Genomic DNA, 25,529 nt, shown 5'->3' on the forward strand with positions numbered 1-25,529 from the left:
ATGATATCCAGCTGAGGACCCTGGGTGTGCCAGTCCCATACTCACCAGATGTGAGCCTCTATTTTTTGTTTACTATAGTCCTTGCATTAGAGTGCATGTGAGTACACATGCACCTGCTTTTACTCTGACACTGCCTGTATATTTGCTTGTCCCATTAGGACCCCCAACAGGCCTTGTAATCCTCAACACCTGGCTGTCCATGCTGCTGCATGTCCCAAAAAAAAGCAATGCAAGAATCACTTTAATCCTTCAGCTGATGTTAATCTATTAATCTGTGTTACTCCCCAATTAGCAGTTTTCTGACTTGCCAAACACTCTCGATTGTATCAACAAATATTTTTGCACCTCTTCTATTTAAGTGGATCTCATCCCTCTAAAAGCAGTATCCTCTGTTACAAAGAATTGACCATACTCAGAAAAATTCTACCCTGTGAGCCTTGCACGGTTTCTCCAGGGCTAGTTGATTGACATGGGGTTCTCATTGTGTACTCTCTCTCTTATTGTGTCTGGGCAGAATTGTAGACAGTTTCAAATTTAATTCCAATTCATGACTTTTTCTCAACATTTACTTGTTAAGTAAATCCTCCGATCTACTTCTTAATATTATTAGTACCAATATGCACATCATCATCACCCTAAAAGTGATGATGTGCATCTAAAAGATGCCCCTAAAAGATGATAGCTGTGCTATAATGATATCAACTTTGTCTCCTGGCAAACATACCCTGCTATTATTCCACCTATCCATTTCACAAAATATATATTTCCCGTTTCCACCTCACACTAGAGTTACTGGCAGTAGCTGCATACTGTGAGACCAGCGCTTTCTATTCTAACAATGTACACATTTGATCACTTAACCAGTTCTTCAAATTTGTCGAATTTATTATTATTATTAGCCATATAGTGCAAGGAAGCCTGAGGCTTATGCTGTACAGGCCAAAAGTTTTTTTGAGTTGTGAAGAATTTTGTTGTGTGTAATGCATAATTGTAGTCTTCAGTGTTGTTGCTGGGCAGCTAAGTGCTTGATGGGTTCCAATTTTTAATTTCTGTGAGAGCATGAAACCTGTTCCACAAGCCATCATGTAAGCCCATCAGAACATTGAATTGGCACTTAATCTCCTCACACTCTTCAGTGAATGTGCACAGAGACATCCTCTTTGGCCATATGTTCCTCTATAGATAATTCCGCATAAAGACAACAAGTAGCACACTAAATGGAGCCGTGATTTGCAGAACTGCTGATTGTTCTTTCTTATGCTAAAGCATTCCACCACGTTGAGCTTTTTGTTTTGATGCTGTTGTTTGAGGCTTGATTCTTCTCTAAATTTAATTTAAAATTACCATGAACCAAGAGATAAGAGTATAATAATGCTATTCTATTCCCAGATTATGTGACAGAGTGCATACTTGTTAGGTTTCTAAGTAACACTGCTGACTTTCTAAATGCCTAATTAAATACAAAAATATGCATTCTATATGATTAGGTATTTTGAACTATTTTAGAACAACAATTTAAAACACTGCAATTACTACTACAATATGCTAAAGTACTAGTTATGAAATATGATGTTTGCACCAAAATCACTGATAACAAAACTTTTTACAAATATTAAGTTGTAACTTATTAAATCCATAGCTAAATTTAAAAATAAGCTAACATTATAGCTGAAGTTGGATTCTTTATATCTACAATGCATGCAGAGGATATATATTTTTGCCGCTAGAATTTATTTTGAAGAATTACTAATGAAAATACATGGACTAAACTGCATTATTCTTAATAGGTCAAGTCAATTCAGTCAAATTTAATGAGGAATCAACACTAATTTTATCAGGATCAGTGGATGGTACTATCAGAGTATGGGATTGTAGAAGTAAAAGCAAAGATCCCATTCAGGTATATATATATATATATTTTTATTTATTTATTTTTTTTGCTTGTTTTAGCATTTTCAGCCCGGAAATTTAGCTATAACTAATTGGCAGTATTCAGCATTTACTTGTTCTTATTTTTAGTAATAAAAATAAGAATCAGTAAGTATGCGATCGAGATCTGTTGCTAACACTTATCCTTGTTAATACACTAACTTTAGAATACGTTATTGTAACATAAACCTTTACTTAGTACTATTTTTTTTATCAAAATCTTCACACATGTCAAACTAATGTACAAGTTAGTGCAATTGTCATTTCAGTACATAGCCAACAAGTTAAATAGTTAATAGGTCAAGGCATCATTAAGTATATCTCATATTGTGAATTCCTTCACGAGTTGCCATGATATTGCACTATCTCAAATAAGTAACACTTCACCGTAGGAGAAGACTGCTGTTACTTATTCTCAGCAGATACCATCACCCGTGTGGCACTGTTTCATAGCTTATTGGCTCCTCATTTCCACCTAAACTATATCATAATAATGTTAAATTGTTAACTGTGTGTGTTGGGTGTTTTTAATCTGCTTGTTTGAAAAACCTCTTGACTTTAAGAACCATTTTCTTCTGAGTTTACCAAAGAAGAACAGGATATTTTTGTCACACATCCTTTGCCAGCAGTTAACTAATTTAGTCATAGAGAAGAAAGCTCAAAAATGTTTCTGTCCTTCCCAGTCCAGATTGACTCAACCCTATAATTTTTGAATTTGGTTCGTTAAGGTCATAGGTCAAGCCAGCAATGAACATGTTAATTTTTATTTATTTGGCTCTGAATTGAAAGTTTAGTTGCTACTATAGTCATTTTGGAGAGTAATGGACAAGGCAGTGAAGTTTCTAACCATTGAAAATAAGATGTTACACCTGCAGTGAACATGACATATAATATCAACTTGCAACATATGGGAAAAATGACAGTTTTGGCAGCAGGAGAATAATGATGTGGGGAGGCATTGCTATTAATGGCTACATGGTCCTCTTCTTCAGAATCCTGATTAATATAGAGATGAAATCTTAGAGGTCAATTTGTTGTTCCGGGTGGCAGTTGTTCCTCATTTACTTTTTATGGTTGATAATGCACTTTCTCATAAGGCACATTTACTAGATGAATGTGCCTGCCAGATCCCCAGACCTGAACCCTATAAAATGTGATGCTTTGTGGTGATATAACATTGGTGCAATATAACATTAATTTAGATTAAAACAGTAAAGTGTCTGCCTGTTGAGTGCCCTTTTTTTTTTCTTTTTTTTTCTTTTTTTTTTAGTATTTTCTTTATCTTTGTACATTGTTTTATATTTATTATATCTTTATTTCTATTTTTTTTTTTTTTTTTGTCCTGTACTGTATCTCTCTCTAGATACTGCATCTTTTTCTGCAGCTGTTTTTCCTGTTTTTAATTATAAGGTTGAGGTTATATAAAATTAAAAATATGCTAGCATTACCTGGCAGTAAAGCATTTTACTGCCAGGTAATGCTGTGGGTCACACTGTCTGACAGTAAAATGCTTTACACTTACTTCTTTTTTCATTTTATTTTATATAGCCTCAGTCTTGATTTTTAAAAATAATATTTTATTCAATATTTATTATGGGTGATGGAGAAACTATCAATTAGCATCATTGTGAAATGATGCTCGTTGATAGTCAATGTGAAACTCAGTTTCCCCAGCCCTGATTTTTACTATTTTACTGAGCTAGATATATGTAAAACATTGTTATCCAGTGCTTTATTGTGAAAGGTGGTTAATCAAGATTTTAGTGCCTAATACACATATACTATTCCACCAAAACTCATAGATGATGGACCCTATGATGGTATAAGGTTGTGTATGACTATGAAATATGCAAATATTTTGGCTATAACATTGATTGTTGTTTAGCCCAGGATTCATTTCAGATATCTGCACAGTGATGAGCCCACAGAAAGAGCTAACAGTTTCTTGGGGAAGGGATGATAGTTAGATATCACATGGAGGAAAATGTCTGTGCTTGTTATTGCTTAGGAATAAGCAGTCCAGAGTCAATAAATGGCATCTTGATGATATGATGAAGGAATGAAAGTCAATAGGTGATACTGAGCTCAAGAAATGAATATGTTGGCCTAAACTACTAACTTACAATAGTAACATGTCTCGAGATAAGCAGATTACTGTATCTTGCCATCAGATCCTAGAGAACCTGAGTTTGGAGCTGCAAGATGCCATGGGTAAACCTGTTAGTGTTTCTGCAACATGTAGGAAACTGCATGCCATGAATTTTCATGGAAGAGCAGCTGTCCACAAGTCTTTCAGTAACAGAAAAAAATGTATGTGTTTATTGGAATGGTGCAAGGCAGGTTAAACCTGGACTTTGAATCAATATAAATCAATTCCGTTGAGCAATGAACCCCATTTCCATTATGAAGACTGCATTTAATATGGAGGATGCCTGGATAACATTTACTACCTGAGTTGTTTTGTCCCAGCTGTGAAGTTGAGAAGTGGTGAAATCATGGTTTGGACTTTTTTTTTTTTTTTTTTGGTATGAACTAAGTCCACTGGTTGAAGTACATGGAACAAGGGATTCTTCATCCTACATTGATGTCCTGTGTGATCTACATTGTGTGACTTTTATGCAAGCAGCCCTTTCATCTTCAAACACAACCGTGATCACATTACAAAGCATGGATTCTGAACAAGTGTTTGAAGAGTACATCAGAACATTGGCTAGTCTCAACTGAATTAAATATCTATGGGATGAATTGGGATGCATAATTAGGGCAGGGCAAGGCCAAGACTTTCCGTTTTGTAAGTGGAGCTCACAAATTCTTTAAGGGAGGAATGGAGCACAATACCACTAGCTTTCTACCAGAAATTAGTCTTCCAAAATGCATGGTATTAATTTATTGGAATAAATAAATTAATACCATGCATTGTTTTGTTCATAACTACAAGTGGCCTGTACCTTTAGGTAGGATGATTATTATATTGGAAAAAAAAAAATTGCATAATGCATAGGTCCTCTCCAAACTAAGTATACTTATGTTTTCTTGAAGGCATCATTTAAAGTACACCTAAAACTAAAAGTAATGCTATTTCATATTTATTTATACTGACAGACATTCAGTTCTCAAGACCTTTCTTTTATTATTTCCTTTAAGGGGGCTTGTCACATCCTTAGGATTCCCATATTGAGCCCTTCATACTGATTATGAAGGGCTCAATATGGATGATTGTTTTCTGCAGCAGCATGTTCCAGAGGCAACCAGAGAGGGTAATACTCTTGATCTGGTTATCAGCAGTGATTATTTGTTTATTAAGAATTTGCAGATAAAGGAACTGCTAGATGGCAGTGATCACAGTGTACTGATGTGGGATTTACTTAAAGATATAATTACCATCAGGGATAAAGGGAAGGGTTTTTGTTTCTGTAAAGGTGATTACAGTGGTCTCAGTTAGTTTTTAAATTCTGTATAGTGGGACCAACTGATGATGTTACCAACAGAAAATTCTAAGTGGGAAGCATTCAAGGTATTAATCGTGGAAGCTACAGGTCGACCATCACTAATCCGGCCACCGGTAATCTGGTTCCACCGCTAATTTGGATATAATTTCCATGAACGTAATTTCAAATTTCTCGGGTCGGCACACTAACCTGCCGCTACTGTTTTGGTGGCGTTGGTTGCAGCATCAGCTGTTGGTGCGAACTCATTGGCACAAAAACACTGGCAAGCCATTTTCACTTGTTTTTCTACATTTATTATAACCTGCTCACATTTAACCCCAGCCATGGTTCCAATGCATGAAGGAAGTGCCTCTCATGGTGGAAAGCGCAAACACTGTACGTTGTCCATAATAGATAAAGTTGAACGTTGAAAAAACTCTACAGCAGTGTGTCTGTGAGAAGTTTAACTCTGCTTAATTGTAAATTCCAGAAATTTCTCTCAGTTCCTCTTATTTAGTAATTTTCTTTTAGCCATTCCTTTTAATTTTATTTTTTTTTTTACAACACACTTGTACAAACTTGCGTAAAATCACAACACAATATGATGGATAATACAGTGCCCTAACGAACTTGTTTTCACAAAATCTCTAATAATACTGACAAACTTATTGCGATGTTTGAGAGTTTATTTTATCGTAATTAGTTTTATTGCAGCTCTCGCTGTGCATACAATAAACTAATCACAAACGATCTTCATGTGTATGCCGTAAAAGTGTCACACGTACGTGGCCAACACGACAGAAATAAAGTAACCAACATATGTGACCACGTTGGCCACATATATGCGATATAAAAAAATACTTTTTTTTTATATATTTTAAGGAAAAACTACAACACTGACATTACAATATTTATTTTAGAATTACTAATCAAATTATTTGCTAAATATTTTTTGGCCCCTGGGGAATTTTTCTTAAACTAACTTGGCAGTCAACGTGTTAAAGGTAGGAGGTTGAGTAAACTGTATGTAGTAGTAGTGGCATGTGATGCAAGAAGGCAAGCGTATGAGCTTATGCAGCATCAGCCAAAAAAAAAAATACAAAATAACCACCAGTGATCAGGCAAACTCACTAATCCGGCACCCCCCCAGGTAACACTGCAGGATTAGTGATGGTTGACCTGTACTAGGCTTTCCATACCGATTAAGAAATATTGTTCAAGGTTGAGGCCTAAATGGTTGTCAAATGAACTAATGAGACTCGTGGCAGAGAAGAAAAATGGATGGGATGCATATAAATTATCAGGTGACACAGAAGCCAATGGCAGATATAAGCTAGTCTGTAATCAAGTAACAAAGGAGATTAGGTAAGTGAAGGCAGATTATGAGAAATCTTTGGCAAAGAATGCTAACAAAAACAGCAAGAACTTCTTTATTTATATAAACTCTAGAAGGAAGGGGATGAATCAGATTGGTCCACTTGATATCGATGATTCGACTGTTGATCCAGTCAGATAGCTAGCAAACTAAATTAGTATTTTGCATCTACATTCACACATGAGGAATTATTAAGGGAGGAAAATACCAGAAGTTTATCAAACTGTAACAGGGTGCTTAATGATTTTGTAATAAATTTTGTTGAAGTTAAATATAAGAAAGGCTCCTGGGGTGGATGGGATTTATCGAGTTATATTAAAAGATGTGGCAAAGGAACTAAGCAAACCCTTAGCCATAATTATGAGAGCATCCTTGGATTCAGGGGAAGTCCTCATGGGCTGGAGATGTGCAAATGTATCCCCAATTCACAAAGGGGGATCGAAGGGTTACATGTGTAATTACAGATCAGTTAGTTTAACTTCTGTTCCAGGTAAAATAATGGAGTCACTGGTTAAAGATACATTGCAGGATCATCTAGTCAAGACTGCAGCAATAATTCAGACACAGCATGGGTTTGTTAAGGGAAAGTGTTGTCTGACAAATTTGAATGGATACTATGATGTAGTCACAAAGGAACTGGATGCAAAAAATAATTTTGATACATATACTTGGATTTCAGGAAAGCTTTTGACACTGTTTGCACATGGAAGACTACTGTACAAATTGGAGCAGAATGATATTAAGGGTAAGTTGCTACAATGGATAAAAGGGTGGTTGAGTGGGAGAAGACAGAGTGGTAATCAATGGCTGCTGCTCTTTGTGGACTAATGTTATTAGTGGAGTCCCACAGGGTTCGGTGTTGGGTCCACTGTTGTTTTGTATATTTATCAATGATATTGATGAAGGTATATCAGGCTTAGTGTCGAAGTTTGCAGATGATACAAAGGTTGGCAGGGTTGTTAATGACACTAATGGTAGTGTGCTACTGCAACAGGATCTAGAAAATTTGGGCAGATGACCTGAGAAGTGGCAATTGAAGTTTAACATTGGCAAATTCAAAGTACTACATATGGGTAGAAGTAACCCCAGAGGAATGTACCAAATGTGTGGTACTACATTTAGGGTGGTAGAAAATGAAAAAGACCTGGGAGTAATTGTGCAGTCAGATATGAAGTTTTCTGAGCAATGTAGACAGGCTGCCAGAGCAAGTCATGGGGTTTTGTCAATGATATATAGGAATTTTGCTAGTAGGGAAAAGGAAGTGATTATCCCTTTGTATAAGGCAATGGTCAGGCCATGCCTTGAGTACTGCATACAGGTCTGGAGGCCTCATTTTAATAAGGATGTAGATTTGCTTGAGCATGTACAGAGAAGGGCAACAAGGTTGATGAGGGGAATGAAGGGGTTCTCTTACCAAGAGAGGCTTAAGTTCTGCAAATTAAAGCCACTGGAGACTAGGCACCTGCAAGGTGATCTGATTGAGGTGTGTAAGGCTTGAATGGGTTGAGCACGTTGAATTCTGATGGGATTCTTCCGTTTGCTTAGATTACAAACCTAAGGTAGCATAAATTCAAATTGATGAAAGACAGTTATAGAATAGATGTGAAGAAATTTGCCTTTAGCCAGTGGGTGGTTAATTGCTGGAACAAACTTCTATCTAAAACTAAAATAAATTCAAGAAGGAACTGGTCAAACCTTTAGAGGGAATGGTTGTGTGAATTTTTTTTTTTTTTTTTTTGTTTTTGTTTTTGTTGGTTGATGCTACATAAGTTCATATGCTTGCTTTCTTGCATCACATGCCACTATTACTCTTAGCATGGCTGCTTTTCGTGAAAATTTGAGACTTGTATCAAATGGTGAAGCAACATAATTACAAGGTTATTTTATCCCCTTCATGAATGTCTTTAAAGGTATTGTTACTTGGAATTTTTTATATTTTATAATGACATTCATTCATCTATCCTGCCCAGTTAACTCTAAAAAATATTAATATTAGTAATTTTCACTCTAATAATCGAAATCTCAAAAGAATTATTAATACTGAGAATCTTCTAGTACCACTTCATGACAAGAAATATAATTTTGGCATCACTGAAAACATATCAACTTAACATCTTTATCCATTTATATCATTATAACTTATATGTTGCATTGGGTTTGTAGTATTAATGGTTTCTGTTCTGGTTGATTTTCAACAATACACATTGAGGTCTAAATTTATCTTAAAAGATCCTTCAGAGAATGTTAGTGGCCTCATTATCCTGAAGGCTTCTCTTAAAGTGTCACTCTTAACCGGCGTCTCCGTAGCCAGATGGGAAGGAGCAGCAGTGCGCACCACACGCTTCTTGATTAGACCGGGGTTCGAGCCCGTCACCACCAAATATGGAGGATGCGGAAAGGTCAAGGAATGACCACCGCATATTCCGGAGCAATATGGCCTTAGTTGCTAATGCTCCTAAAAAAAAAAAAACCAAAACCACTCTTAACCGAATGCCATACATAAGCAATTGTGTTTAACTGTTGTAAGTTGAAAGTGGGAGGAAATCCTAAATAGTATCGTCATGATTGATATCACTCTCCTGAGGAAAATTTTCTTGTGTAAACATTTGTTTTGAATGATACCCTGGTCTATAAGTTGCATCAGAGAACATTAGATTAGAAGGTGGGAAGTTAAAAATAGTCCCAGAAACTATAATTGGTGACAATGAGCAGGGTACTTAAATGTGTGAAAATTAACTGCCTAACCATGACACAAATCACATTGGTTGATGATGAAGAATAACAGCCCTATACTCAATGAGATTAAGCTTTCATTATGATAGCATGAAAATTAAACAGCTAACCTGAAGAGACGTTCTGCTTTTGCTGTATACTGAATTTGATAAATGGTATCATGAATTTGTAATGGTTTTGTTGCAATTTTTTCTGCTACTTAAAAATATTATTAAATTTTTAAAAGTGATAAAGAAATAGTTGTATATAGAATTTTCAAAACCAAAATGGAATGCTACCGATAGCATATGTATTTGTAAAAGTCCATGACAGCTTAAAGCATGTAAAATGGCCGCATGCGCGTGCACATGTCTAAAGCACCTGTTTCCTTTACCGTGCCGAACCATCAGCATGTAACTTATATTCACGTCTTTCAGAAAGATTGTCAGGCCATCCTAAATCTCATTAAAAGGGGCTAACAGAAATTTCACTTTTTTTTTTTTTTTTTTAATGGCTCAATTTTATGAATGTAAATGGGAAGTATGTTTTGGATGTTTGGGTATTACTAAATAAGAAAAAGTCAGATCAACACCAAATTTTCAGCATATGCTTTTTTAGTACTGGGAAGGTTTTAGGATCCATTTTGGTGTAATTAACTCCAGTAACCTCTTCCCCCCCCCCCCCTCGCCTCCTTTCTCAAGAGAAATCTGTATTAGTTTTATATTTTCAAACATCACTCGAAGGAAAAGTTGTATTGATACCAGATTTTCACCGTGAAGTTTTTAAAATCATTGTGATTCTGTACCCCGTCCCCCAGAGAAATCTATTCATGTAAATGAAGGTACGTTTCAGTCATTACACCTTTGTGGTCCCTGGATAGGCTTTATCCAATTCCAATCCTCCACATACAATTTGCCCTTTCAGAAATTTTGGAATAAATTTGGAACAGCAGACCCATTCCTTTTCAAAATTTCATTATTTGCTTAGACTATTCTTCTTTGTTTTTTTTTTTTTTTTTTTTTTATATCAAATATCATGCTGTGTTGGTCATGCTGAAGTATAAAGAGTTCTGTCAATATGGGAATCCCTCCCCCCCAATAGCCCAATCACTGCCACATCAGAAATTCTGGTTCCTGCAAGCTTGCAAGGCTAATCTTAGGGTGGCATAGTATCTCTGCCTTTTCCCTGAGGATTAGCTTGAATAGTGGCCTGAAAAAGCTTGACACAACACCACAACTCATTATGACTTTCCAGCTTGCAGCTGTCTTCCCATATTAAACAAGGTTGTCTCTCAGCAGCCTTTGTGTCCAACTCTTAGTGGCATATGATTTTAATTTGTTTGTAGGGGTCAATACTGTATTTGATCCACGTGTCAGAATTACATCTTTTTTTTTTTTTTTCTGAATATTGTGTATATATTGTACAGCATTATTATTAAATGCCGTGTTTTTTTTTTTAGAATGCAAATTTTATACAGTGTACATCTACGTATTGTCAAGTTGGTATAGTTGTATAATTTGTATTAACAAATTATACAGCTCTTTATGTATCTGTCCAACTACTTTAATGATGTATCTGTCCAGCTAAACATTAATATAAATTCACAGCAATATCCATTGTTGAAAGACACTGATTTTTTTTTTTTTTTTTTATCATGCACACAAAATCAACTTGTACTTTTCATAATGAATAGTATTTTAGGAAGTTATCATTTGGAACTTCCTTTTTTTATTATCAATTCAAAAAAAATAAAACAGTTGAGTGTTGATCAGAAAATTAGTGTAAAGGACTTATACCATTTAGTTGGAATTAGAACAGCAATTTTTAAATTTACATGCATTCTAGAGGGAAAAAATGAAATTGAAAAAATAAGGGGTAATCAAAAAGTAAAGTTTCCTACCCTTGTAACTTTATGTCATGCGAATTTTAATTTTTTTTGTGTGGCAAAACTGTTGCTGGTGAATACCATAAACTGAGCTGGTGTAAGTAATTACATGCATTTGAGCTGACTCTGGTTAGATTCTACATGAACACTAAATTCAATTAATGAAAATATTGTGAAATAATTAGTTATAAACTCCTGCGACTTGTGTGGTCATGCTGGAATACTACAGAGCTTACACACCTGGAGGAGTTGAATTAAAAATCATTGCGCAACAAAGGAATTTGGGGAGAGCGGTTACTATCCAGGCAGACAAAGTTTCCCATGCAGTGTAGACAGGTGGCAAAGACGGCCCATGATGTTCTGCCAGTGAATTACCAGACATTTCTTTATAGAGATAGGGAGTCCATAATATTACCCCATAAGGCAGTGATTGAGATACAATATCTACCAAGTATGGAGATCATGCCTTAAAAAAAAAAAAAAAAAAACCACAAGCTTCTTGAAAAGGTTCAAAAACTGGCAATGTGCCTTTTTTTGACTCACCAATTGGTAACTAGGCACCTTAGAGGGGATATGATTGAAGTCTGTATATGGCTAAAATTTTCATTAGCATTAGTAGAGGCACATGATGCAAGAAAGCAAGCTTATGCAGCATCAGCCAAAAAAAAAAAAAAAAAACTCTCCCATTTCATCCCTCTGTTCGTTCCAAATACCTGTCCGGCCCAGCCTTAAATTTATTTAGGCTATCAACTTCCACAACAAAGGATGGAAGTCTGTTCCACCAACCAACTACACTCTGGCTAAGGGCAAACTTCCACACCTATCCTACATCTGTCTTTCCTCAATTTGAATTTATGCCCTCTCAGGTGATTATTCTGAGCAAGAGGAAAAATCTCATCATGGAAAAATCTCAAATTGAGCATGCTCAAACTATTCAAGGCTTTATACACCTCAATCAGATCACCTCACGGGTGCCTAGTCTCCAGACACTGTAATTTGCAAAATTTAAGCCTTTCTTCGTAAGAGACCCTTTGTTCCATTCACTAATCTTGTTGCCCTTCTCTGTACTCGTTCCAACAGTTTTACATCCTTCTTAAAATGAGGCCTCCAGACCTGTATACAGTACTCAAGGTGTGGCCTGACCATTGCCTCATACAAGGGGATAATCACCTCCTTATCCCTGCTAGAAAAATTCCTGTATATTATTGACAAGACACTATGAGCTACTCTTGCAGACCGTCTGCACTGCTCAGAAAACTTCATATCTGCCTGCACAATTATCCCCAGGTCCTTTTCGTTCTCTACCACTATCAGTGTAGTACCACAGAGTTGATACGTTACTCTGGGGTTACTGCTTCCCACATGCAGTACTTTACATTTGTCAATGTTAAACTTCATTTGCCGCCTCTCAGCCCATCTGCTCAACTTTGCTAGATCCTGTTGCAGCAGCATATTGTCATTAGTGTCCTTAACAACCCTGCTAACCTTCATATCGTCTGCAAACTTGGACATTAAGCTTGATATACCATCATTAATATCATTTATAAATACAGAAAACAACAATGGACCCAACACTGAACCCTGAGGGACTCCACTAATAACATTAGTCCACAATGAGCAGTGACCATTAATTACCACTCTGTCTTCTCCCACTCAACCATCGCTTTATCCATAGCAGCAATTTGCCACCAGTGCCACACTGCTCCAATTTGTCCAGCAGTCTTCCATGTGCAACAATATCAAAAGCCTTTCTAAAATCCAAATATATGATATCAAAGTTATTCACTGCATCCAGTTCCTTTGTGACCACATCATAGTATCCAATCAAATTGGTCAGGCAAGACTTTTCCTTAAAAAAACTATGCTGCATCCGAGCTATAACTGAAGTCTTGTCTAGATGATCCTGCAGTGCTTCTTTAACCAGTGCCTCCATTAATTTTCCAGGAACAGAAGTTAAACTCACAGGTCTATAATTACTTGTGTCAGCCTTTGAACCTCCCTTGTGAATTGGGGTCACATTTGCACATCTCCAGTCCATAGGTACCTCCCCTGAGTCCAAAGAAGCTCTCATAATTATAGCTAAGGGTTTCCTTATTACCTTTGCTGCTTCCTTTAATATAACTGCATAGATCCCGTCCACCCCGGGTGCCTTTTTTTTTTTTTTTTTTTATGTTTATCTTCAACAATTTCTCCTCCACTTTCCTCTCAGTTATTACAAAATCATCTAGCCCACTGCCAGAGTTCAATTCACCTCTGGCATTCCCCTCCCTAAATAACTCCTCATGTGTGAATGTTGATGCAAAATACTCATTTAGTTTGTTAGCCACCTGAGCAAGATCATCAACAGTTGAACCACCAATATCCAGTGGACCAATCTGGTTCATCCCTTTCCTTCTAGAGTATTTTGAAGTTTTTGATTTACATAGGTAAAGAACTCTTTGCTGTTTTTCTTTGCATCCTTTGCCAATGATTTCTCATAATCTGCCTTTGCCTGCCTAATCTCCTTTGTGACTTCCTTACAGACCAGCTTATATCTGTCATAAGCTTCCATGTCACCCATTGATTTATATGTATCCCATGCATTTTTCTTCTCTACCATATGTCTCATTAGTTCATCTGACATCCATTTAGGCCTAAACATTTAACAATATTTCTTAGTTGGTATGTAAAGCCTAGTAGCTTCGAAGATTAATTCTTTGAATGCTTCCCATTTTGAATTTGCTGTTGTAACATCATCTGTTGGTCCTACCGTATAGAATTTAAATACTGTCTTAGACCAGCGTAGTTGCCTTTACGAAAGCAAAAACCCTTCCCTTTACACCTGATGGTAGTTACCTCTTTGAGTAAATCCCACTTCAGCACACTGTGATCACTTCCACCTAGTGGTTCTTTTATCTGCAGATTCTTAATGCATGAAGAATCACTACTGATAATCAGATCAAGAGTATCACTCTCTCTAGTTGCCTTCCGAACATGCTGATGTAGAAAACAATCATCCTATAAATCTACAAAAGCCTTGCTAGTGTGTGAGTGACCAATCCAGAAATTTCAATCAATATCTGGGAAATTAAAATCCCCCATTATAAGACTCTGATTTACTGGCCCACTCTATTCCCCTGTACAGGTTCTTATTATACTCATCAGAGTCATTAGGCCTATAACACACTCCTACTCTCAGTTTTGATCTTCCAATGCTTATGTCACACCAAACTGACTCGACACTGCACTGTCCAGCGATGTCGACTGCCTTCACCTCCTTGGATTTTATGTGTTTCTTAACTAATAGCATAACCCCTCCTCCCTTCCTATCCTGTCTATCCTACCTGTACACATTGTATTCCCCAAATTCCAGTTCTGCATTCCTTATATCTGTGTGTGACACCACATCTCAGATATCCCAACAATATTTGATGAATTTGAGCAATACCTCAAATTCATCAAATTTATTTACCAAACTCCTAGCATCGGTGTATACAGAAGTATATATGCACCGGTTCCTATTCTTAGCTACTCTAACACAACTCATGTGTTTACTTGTACCGCAATGACTCCCAGCAGTCTCTGAAATACCCTGCATCTTGTTTTCCAGGCTGCTGCTCATTCCAATAGAAGCAGTGCAAGAATCACTTTCACCTCTGCCAGTGGCTACTGTTAATCTATTAGTCCTTGTATTCCCCCCCCAAGCTAGTAGTTTTCCGACCCACCTAACACTGCCTCGATAGCATCAGCAAATATTCTTGCACCCTTTCTATTTAAGTGTATTCCATCCCAGTAGAAGCAGTCTCTCCTGTTAACACGTACAGACCAGGCTGAAAAAAAATTCTACCCCTTGAGCCTTGCACAATCCTTCCAGGGACAAATTGATTGACAAGGCTCTTATTATATACTCCCTCCTATCGTGTCTAGGCAGAATTGCAGACAGTTTAAAATTCAACCGTAATTGACAGCTTTTTTTCAACAGTGACCTGTACTTGTAAGTAATTCCACCGATCTCCTACTCTTAATATCATTATTGCCAACATGTACAACAGTATTACCTTTTGTGCCCTTAAAAGATGATATCTGCTCAACAACATCATCAACCTTTGCCCCTGGCAGACATACCCTGGTCCTGTTCCACTTATCCTTTTTACATACCATGTTCCCCGTTTCCCTGACAGTAGTCACCAACAACTACTAGTTCCTGTGGGACCAGCGCATTCTGCCTTGGAGGTTGCCGCTGTGTTGCGTGATGATCAAGTGCAAGCTCTGGCATTGATGTGGGCAGCCTAGAGCTTGATGGGCCCCTCAATTTAGATCCTTCGAGGGCATCCACCTTGTCCTCTAAGCTCTCATATAGGCCCATAACAACACTGAGTTGTCACCTCATTTCCTCACACTTCTTACATCGCAAACACACAAAGACATCCCCCTTGGCAATATCATGTCCTATACCTGATTGCTCCACAAACATCAAGCAAGCAGTGCATTTTAAAAATCTGTGATTCAGTGGTCAACTGCCCCCTCAGTTCTCCCCTGAGCCATAGTACGCCCATTAGCTTGAGCCTTTTGCTTTGCTGCTCTGGTCTGAGTCACGATTTAGATTCACTTTCAATTCCAGTACAACGCAGTTATAACACTATATGTCTATATATTTTTTTCAGTATCGAGTATTATCTCAGAGTTCCGATATACAGTGGTACCTTGGTTTGCAAGCATAATTCGTTCTAGAAACGTGCTCGTAATCCAAAGCACTCGTATATCAAAGCAAATTTCCCCATAATAATAATGGAAACCCAGATGATTTGTTCCAAAACTCAAAAATATTCATATACTGTAAAAATGATTAATACAAAATACATACATACCTTTTATATTTTTAATATTTAAATTTAATATACATAAAGCAATCGAATTTATTAATTATTGGGTAGGATGACTTTCACTGTCACTAACGGAATCACTGCTATCTGTTGACTTTTTCTTTTTGTGTGACTTTAACAAGGAACCTATCTAATGACACTTGTTTTTGCCTCCTTTTGAGGATTTCACGGAAATGTGACATTGCATTATCGTTAAACAGATTCATTGCTTGCATTATTACAAAATGAGGAGGCACATAAACAAAGCTGCACACGTGTAGCGACTGAATAAATAACACCGTAAAGGCAGAGATACACTATTAACACCTCACATTTTACTAAAGCACATTTCTAGGGGTTACTACCATAAAACAATAAAAACAATTTCCAGTTGCGTTCCTGCTAGTGGAATCTGTTATAAACTGGTAGTAAACTCGATGTAATTGCATTTGCGATTATACCGATAGCTGGAATTGTGTTGGTTTTTACGTTATTATGGTGAAATGTGTTTCCCCTTCATTGATATAAAAAAATAAATACATTTTCAGAATCTTCTCTTCATTCCTATTGTGTTGCGTTCGGTTGGGAGTCATTCTGCGTTCGACTGCCATTTCTTGTAAACACAAAGGTGAATTGTGCATAAGCGAATTCGGTTTGTGTTATATAAGATATCGTTCCTGTATTTATAAATCGTGTATGATTGAATTCGTGTAGTGTAAACACGTGTTATACGAGGACTGACTGTACTCGTATTGCAAAACCTCGCTCGTTTATCAAGTTAAAATTTATTAAAAATTTTTGCTCATCTTGCAAAACACTCGCAGACCAAGTTACTTGCAATCCAAGGTACCACTGTATAGCTTCCGTATCAAGTTATATATTAATTAATTATGTTATGTTTGTAAAATCTAAGTCATTATATGTATTTAGTTAAGAAGTACAATTTAATTGACAATGAAGTTTAACAAGATTAATAAATTTTACTGATTAATTGATAATATTATATACTATACTATACTAAGCTAATGCTATCTAGTTCGGAATATAACATATCGTATAACATTGGTGGAAAGTTACGAACGGTAAATCTATGGACACTTAAGTATTAATTAACTTTCAAAATCTCGCTGTCTGAATTCAGAATAAACCAAGGATCTTGTCTAGGTCTATACGCTACTTATAGAAAATAATTTAATATAACAATTAGTCAATTAAGCGGCTAAATATAGCTAAAAAATGTCCTGTTTGCCAGAGCTGCAAAACTTGTAAAACATGTGGATTGGATACCCTTACCAATGCTAAGTAATAACCTACAAAATCTCTATCTAAGTTAAAATTTAAACTAAGTATCGTAACTAGGAATATAAAGGTACTCTAGAAAATAAGTTAATATGCCAATTTAAGATAATAAAACAGAAAAAAACTTCTCTATTTTCAGGAGCCGTAAAAGCTTTGCCTGCACAAGGCTACTCTCGTTCCCAATTCTTGGGAATGAGAGTTCATGGTTATAAATGATACTAGAACTATGGGTAATAAATTCAAATTACGGAGTAAGAGACTGGATAATAAAATTTTTGTTTTCGATTACAGGCATAAGTTACCTCCATCAGTAGTTGAAGTTGTCAACTTGGAGAATTCAAAAGGTCAGTTGAATTGTCACCCATTCTGGGAGTGAAATATGGATTTTTTTTTTTTTTTTTTTTTTGCTAGTGCAGTAAAAGCCTGGGTTTCCTTGCACCATGTGACTAATGCTAATATTTTGTGGTCATTTTGATCCTCATTTGGAAAGAGTAAAGTATCTAGAAACCCCAACTGGAAAAGAAGTGCAGTGGCATTTGTTTCCTGTGGGTAATAAATGTTAATTTCACCATTAATACTGTGCATCAGGATGTAGTTGAGTATTTGCACTAGAGATTGCAGTGGAAAGCAAATCACTGTGCATGTTCAGAAATTCATTATAGGAAAACTGAAGACAGTTGTTTAGAGCCATTGCTTCTCCCTTAAATGTGTTATGTTAACAGTGCATTGCACAGAAACTGGAACACCACAAAGGCAGTGCTCCGTGGCATTTTGCGGATAATCACAAAACTCACAGTTTCACAACTTGTTTCTCACATGTTCACATCTCTTACATTATGATATGCTTTGGAAGGAAACAAGTTTATGGAACACAGTGACAGATGATATAATATAAGTCCATTTCTTTATTCCCAAAGTGAAACAAGGAATGATGGTACACATCTTCATTGAAGCCCAAAAAATTTATTGCTCATCAGCCAGAAAGGTTGCAGCATAAGCAAATGCTGATGGATAGTAGAGAAATGATTCTCTTGGAGTTCATGCCACATAGAACAACAGTTAATAGTAATGCACACAGCCAGACATTACAAAGAGTGTGGGAAGCCATCAGACAAATGCAACCTGTGCTTGTTATCTGGAATGATTATTGTATAGTAGGTGATAGGAAAATTCTCAGTCACCTACCATACAGTCCAAACTATGCCCAATTTTCACTTATTCAGACAGCTGGATAAACACCTGGGCGATAAAGATTTCAATCAAATGCTGCTGAGGTAGAAAATGCAGTTCATTTATGGCTTGATCAACAAGGGTTCAAATTTTACAGAAATCTAATATATAAACTTATTATCACATTGGGATAAGTGCCTAATAGTTGCGATTCTTGTGTACAGAAATATGAGGGTTGGTCAAAGTTCAAAAACAGGGTATATAAAATATTTATAAATTATAGAATAGGTTATTTTGATAGTTTAATGCCTTATATAAAATAACATGAAAAAAAATTCTGTCAGTGACTTATTCAGTTTTTAAAATTTAATATTTTATATTAGTAGGCAGAAGAAGAAGAATGAATATCAAGCATTGTTCAGTAATAAATTTTTGTTCAAAGAGGATATAAATGCTAAAGAAATCCATGAAAGAATGTTTGGGGAAGTATCACCCAGTTATGCTACTGTTGCAAGATGGTAGGAGGGATAAAAAGACTAGGAAAGATGGGTCTTCAGGATTTGATTCTCCATGATAATATACCACCTGTGCACAAATTCAGGATGCACAGGCTGAAATTCATGAATGTGGATTTTAACGATTAAACCACTCACATGCATCTTAGATGTTACCCCAAAGTGACTTATTTTTTCAAAGATCTCAAGTCTCATCACAGAACTCATTTTTAAGATGATGAAAAGCTAAAAGCAGCTGTGGAAGCCTGGTTTTATGCCCAACTTGAAGATTTTTGGTTTGGGAGATACAGAGAAGTTCAATACAAAGTATGTATTGAACTTCTGGGTAAATACACTAAAAAAAAAAAAAAAAAAAAATTGTACCTATGACTTATATACTCAGTTTTTGTTACTTTCTGACCCCCCCCCCAATAGTTCTTAAAAGATATAATTTTATAATACATTGTGCAATTCTAAAATTGAAATTGCATGCATGTGAAAATGGCCTAGGAAATCTTAATATTTTAATCACCTCTTATATTTAAAAAGCATTAAACACACAAAAAGAATAACCATTGATATGGTTATAAGCATAAAGCTAAATTATTAGCATTTTTAGTTTTTTTTTCTTAGGATGTTTCATTTCTACAGCTGATACCTTGAATTTTTGGTGTACATTAAATATATATTTATTAGTTAAATTGGAAGAGAACTTAGTCATTCTTGTTTTACACTTTTGTCATTTAATGAAGAAAATTCATTTGTAAAATGATTGTTGACATGGAACTGCCATATGAATGAGAGATAAATTTTTTTTATTTTCAAAAGAAATAGATATGTATACCCTTAATGTATATTTGATGAGTTCATTTTTTAATAGGTGTTGGATGAGGCTAAAGATAGTGTAACTTCAATTTGTGTATCTGACCATGAAATTGTATCTGGATCCCTTGATTCTTGTGTGAGAATTTATGATTTACGTAAGGGAGAAATGTATAATGATCACCTTGGAAGTAAGTATAGGTTGCTTTTTATTTTTTAAACTTAATAATAATAACTTTTCGTATTTCTGTTTATGGACTTTTGGGAATTATATGGAAATTATACAACATTTCATAATAAAATCTTACGAGCATTGTTATTTCCCCCCCCCCCACACACACACACATAAGGTAGAAATCCAAATGTAGTTTTCAGATTATACCAAGCAGTCAGCGATTCAACACACAGTAAATTGTGTGCTGTGCCATTGTCATATAATAGACATGAAATCCATAATTAGAATATCAGTTTTGTCTGAACTGTCTCTTCAATTTAGTTTGAATACAAAAAAATGTTTTTTTCCACTGGAACTCTCCTTACGTTGAAGAGAATATAACCATATACCTCAATTAAAAAGAAAAGGAGATTCACTATACATTTAACAGAAAGAAACCGAGTATCCTGATTTGTTTCTAGAATTAGGCATATGTGCTAGGGTAATATTATGTAATTGTGAGAAAGCTTTCAACCCCTCTGGTAAGTTATTGTTTCCCATAATGCAGTATCAGGTGAAATTGCTTTAATTTTCTTTGTGGTTAAGGTTAATTTTAGCTTCGGTTGTACAGGGTAAGGTGCACAATCAAAATTGTACAGTTCTCAGGAATTCAGAAAACATTATATTTATGAGTATTTTATTATTAATATGTCAAAGTAAATTTATCTAGGGCATGCAGCTTACATAAGATGTTTTTGCCATTATTGCTTTCCCTAAATCTGTTGTCAGTTATCAGCTCTAGAATAAAAGCTGTATTCTTTGTCATGATCATTTATCAGTAATTTGTTTTTGTGGTCAATAAGGTTATGGTTATTATTGCATTGCTTAATTTACGAATAGCAATGTCAGTAGCAAAAGCAAGACAAATTATTATGGAAAAAAAAAACGAAAAAGGAATTGGAGCTGTGGCTTGTGCCACTGTGACATTAGTGTATCACATGGCAGGAAAACTTAAGTTATTGACCAATATAAAGTGTACAGAATATTTTCCTAATATACAAAATGTCAAGATGACAAAAAAAAACGTTTTTTATTGAAAGTGGAAAATGTTGAGCTGGATGTTTATACAAATGAACAGATGCATGATTGTAACAGAATATATGGTTCTTAATTCAGACAAATATTTCCTTAATCAGAAGTCACAGAAAAGCATGGCTCTTCCAAGGCAATGGTTATTTTGAATGAAATGGCATCTGATATAACTAATGATATGGAACATTTGCAAACTGGATCATTTTCTGTTTCAACTGATGGGCAGTAATTATACAGATGCAAAGATTTGTGCCATGGTCATAATATATTATGATGATAAAATACAGAGAATTTTGGGTACTTTACTTTCCATACTTGCCTCCCAAGAAAAATCTACTATACACAGAGTAATCACTGAATTATGACCACCCCTGTGAAAACTGAATGCGACCCATTGACCACGTGAGGTACGAAAGTGCAGGGTTAGTCGACCTACGTAGCATAGATGAGGTGTCAGTGGTTCAGTAGGTAGTAAAATGCCGAGCATGATGGGTAAAAGGAAGGATTTATCAGACTTTGATAAAGGACAGATTGTGGGTGCCAGCTAATGCCTCGATTTCCCAAACAGCTGAACTGGTGGAGTGTTCGAGAGCCGCCGTAGTTAAAGTGTACCAGGACTGACGTAAAAATGGTCAAACAACAACCCGATGGCAAAACTGCAAATGTCAGCGAAAGGTTAATGTTAGAGGTGAGTGCCAGATCTGACGACTCGTACAGGCGAACAGACGCAGCACTGTTGAAGAGTTGACTACCCAATACAACATGGGCCAACCCAGAACAATATCTGGCATGACCATGCGTCGCACGTATGGGCTATACCAGCAGACACCCCTACGGCATCCTCTCCTAACCAAGGTTCACTGGCGTAAAAGACTCTCCTGGTGCAAAGAGAATGCAAGTTGGACGTTAGAAGACTGGAAGGTGCGCTGGTCGGATGAGTCACGTTATTTACTCTACACCGTGGATGGTCATATACTGATTTGGCGTCAACAACATGAGGCTCTTGATCCATCATGCATGGTATCAAAAGTACAAGCCAGTTGAGGTGGTTGTATGGTGTGGGGTATGTTTCACTGGCAGGAACTTGAACCCCTTGTGCATGTGGACCAATGTATCAGTGGTCTCCGCTATCGTCAACTGCTTGTTGACTGTGTACACCCCGCTATGTTACACTTTTTCCCGAATGGCGATGGTGTCTTCCAAGATGACAATGTGCCGAGCCATTGGGCACTTGATGTGAAGGAATGGTTTCAGGAACACAGTTCTGACTTCTAGCATATCGATTGGCCTCCGAACTCTCCCGATATCAATCCCATAGAGCACTTGTGGGACACTATGGAAAGGCATATCAGGTGTCTGGATACAACAATCACCTCCATACCTGCATTGCTGACCGCATTACACAGCTTGGTTGGCCATACCTCCTGAACGCTTCTGACATCTTGTTGAATCAATGTCACGTCGGATAGCTGCTGTACTGAGAACAAAAGGAGGACCTATGAAGTATTAGGTAGGTGGCATTAATTCAGTGATCACTCAGTATATATAAAGGAAAGTGTTTTGAGCATTGCTCAAGAAGAAAAAGTCAGATCAATGTAACATTTTCAGAATCGGGAGTGGATGGATATAGATTCTGAAAATGTTTTGTTTTTCCAGTTCCATAGCCTTTTGTTGTTGTTTTGTTGTTCCAGTTCCTTAACCTAAAGAAATGTAAATTTGGTACAGCAGTACTGATCCCCTTCAACCTAGTTTTAGTCTGGATTCTTAATACCAAATATCACATCAATAGGCTAACCCACATCCCCTATACTCTCCCACAACAATAAACAACTCCTAAACAGGAGTTGTTCTTGCCTCATGGCTAACCAACACATCATGAACATCATGTGGTGAAGTTTTGGTAAACACTTTTAGTATGGTACAGAAGGGTTTGAGGCATCTTATTTGATAATTGATTGCACCCAAGTGGAACAATTATCAAAGTATTTTAAGTAGAACTTTTGTATTACTTAAACATTATTTGTTTTTGTCATCTTCTTGTTACAAATTAGTAGTGCAGTTATAATACATTTACCTGATAATATAGGCAAAATCTTTTCTTACTTTGCCCTGAAAATTTCCCAAAAATGAGATTAAAAATAGGAGAGAATTCTGCTTCCATTCTTCAATGTATCAATATAAGAAAGATATAAACACTACTTAATATTCTTTTATGTAATTCTGAATTAATAGTATAATTAACCCCAGGGTCTCGCATCTGGTGAGTATGGACTTCGCACACCCAGGGTCCTGAGCTGGATATCATCTCTCTCTTGGGGTACTTGATAATTTAAAAAAAAATTTTTTTTTTGGCTGGTGCAGTATAAGCTTTAGGCTTCCTTACACCACATAGCTGCTGCTAATAATAATAATAAGGGTACGATGGCCCAGTGGTTACAACACTGGACTACCAGCCTGATGGACCCGGGTTTCAGTACCGCCTTGGCAGAAGTGAACACAGCTCCATCACACTGGGAGACTGGTATAATAATAGTAATGAATTAGAATAATAATAATAATAATAATAAAATTAATAGTAATAAAAATTGTTAAATAAATAACCATTGTGAAAGTTGTTCCAAGGGACTTACCTATTACAAGGTCGGAGTGGTGGCTAAGGCAGATTGTGGTGTCATCTGGTGTCACTCCCGAGAACTACCACTGGATATAAGCCGAAGCTAAACAGGTCCACCTCCATAGATGGATGATGTTGCAGAGAAATAGTAATCATACTGCATCGAGTGTGGTGCAGGATAAAGTCACTCGCGTTCGGCCTTAGGCAGAGGGGTCGGTTTGAAAAATCACAGACCGTCTCCCGAGGAAGACGGTGGAGCATGTGGTGGTGTTCCCCAAATGACTACCACAAGAGAAGGGCAAGACCATCCAGTCTCAACAACTGGAAGTGCTTCCTGTGCAACTGTGCTAGTGACCACCCAGGAAGGGAAAAAAAGCCAATGCATGAAGTGGAGCATTGAAATGAATACATACATCATGCAAGCATACTATGAAATATCGAAGCTGGAGACTGATATGACAACTTACAGGGTGAGACTACATACCAAGTGGCTGGAACAATTCCTGGATATTCAGGTTACCGAACAGCGAATAGCGGACCCGAGAAGGACCATCGTCACGAAGAACCTGATAGCTCCTGCAATCTTGGAAAAAATCAAGCAGGACATGAGTGATCAACTACAAAGGATAAAGATTACGGAACCAGAGGAGGAAGAACATACCACCACCCAACCAGAGGAGGAAGAGCAAGAAGAAATACAACCCACAGCAGCTGAAGTGGAAAGAGACTAGGTCATGATATCTAGAATAGAGGACGAGTGGAAGAAGGCTCTAACAGAATTCGAAGGAATGGACCCCACACAGACTCACAAGCAGAGGCCAAATAGAACCTTGTGGAGAGTCATCGACTACCTCAATCGGCAAATAATATTGCATTACCTCGACAACAATGGTGCAACACCGGAGCCCATCCACACAGCCATGTATTGTGCTGCTGTAGCAGCCACGAGGATTAATGGAAGAGGAAACGAGAGACCAGCAGCAGAAGAAATGAAAACAGAAGGAACCTCCAGCATGGAAAACAGACTTCAGCAGAAGATAGAAGAATTAAGAGTCAAGGTTGGACAATTGACCCAGTAGCAATGGGGCTAATAGGAGTAAAAAAATTGGTTGGAAAAGCAAAGTGCATCCTCAAGAGAAACAGCGTCCACAGCAAACATGAGACAAAAAAAATCAGGGAACAGAAGAGTACTTGGACACGCTGTAGCCGATCCTCCTCGCTCTCAGCAAGAGACTACGCTGATAGGCGCCTCCATAGCCAGATGGGAAGGAACAGCAGTGCGTAACACGCTTCTTGATTAGACCGAGGTTCGATCCCGTCACCACCAAATACGGAGGATACAGAAAGGTAAGGGAATGACCACCGCATATCCCCGGAGCAATATGGCCTTAGTTGCTAATGCTCCTAAAAACCAATTAAGAAACAAACTATGCTGATACAAAGAGAGCTCCCACAGGAAAATAAACAACAGAATCTTCAGTGAAGTCCAGAGGCTTCTACAGGAGTCTCAGAGAAGTTGGGAAAGAAGGGAACGGACCACCCAAGCAGAAGACAATTGAAGAGTTCTAAGGACACATGTGGAGCAGGGAAGTAAGACCAAACAGCCGAAACCCCCCCCCCTGGATAGAACTAGAATGCAAGAAAACCAAGGACGTACAAGAAATGAGAGAGTGGGAGATTCAGGAAGAAGTAAAACAGATGATTAAGAACTCTC

The 25,529-nt window shown here is 36.9% G+C and overlaps 1 protein-coding gene across 1 annotated transcript in view; it reads left to right on the top strand.

Moving 5' to 3' along the window:
* LOC150088549 (WD repeat domain-containing protein 83-like) overlaps positions 1-25,529 on the top strand; it is a 104,868-nt gene that overhangs the window by 39,472 nt on the left and 39,867 nt on the right. Inside the window, exons 3-4 of the mRNA XM_090370228.1 lie at positions 1,788-1,900; positions 20,014-20,146. Of these exons, the coding sequence (XP_090226354.1) occupies positions 1,788-1,900; positions 20,014-20,146 (246 nt within the window). The remainder of the gene's footprint in view (positions 1-1,787; positions 1,901-20,013; positions 20,147-25,529) is intronic.

The sequence above is a fragment of the Mastigoproctus giganteus genome, chromosome 3 (genome assembly GCF_048544385.1).
Source record: "Mastigoproctus giganteus isolate SK-2022 chromosome 3, ASM4854438v1, whole genome shotgun sequence".
Lineage (NCBI taxonomy): Eukaryota > Metazoa > Arthropoda > Arachnida > Uropygi > Thelyphonidae > Mastigoproctus > Mastigoproctus giganteus.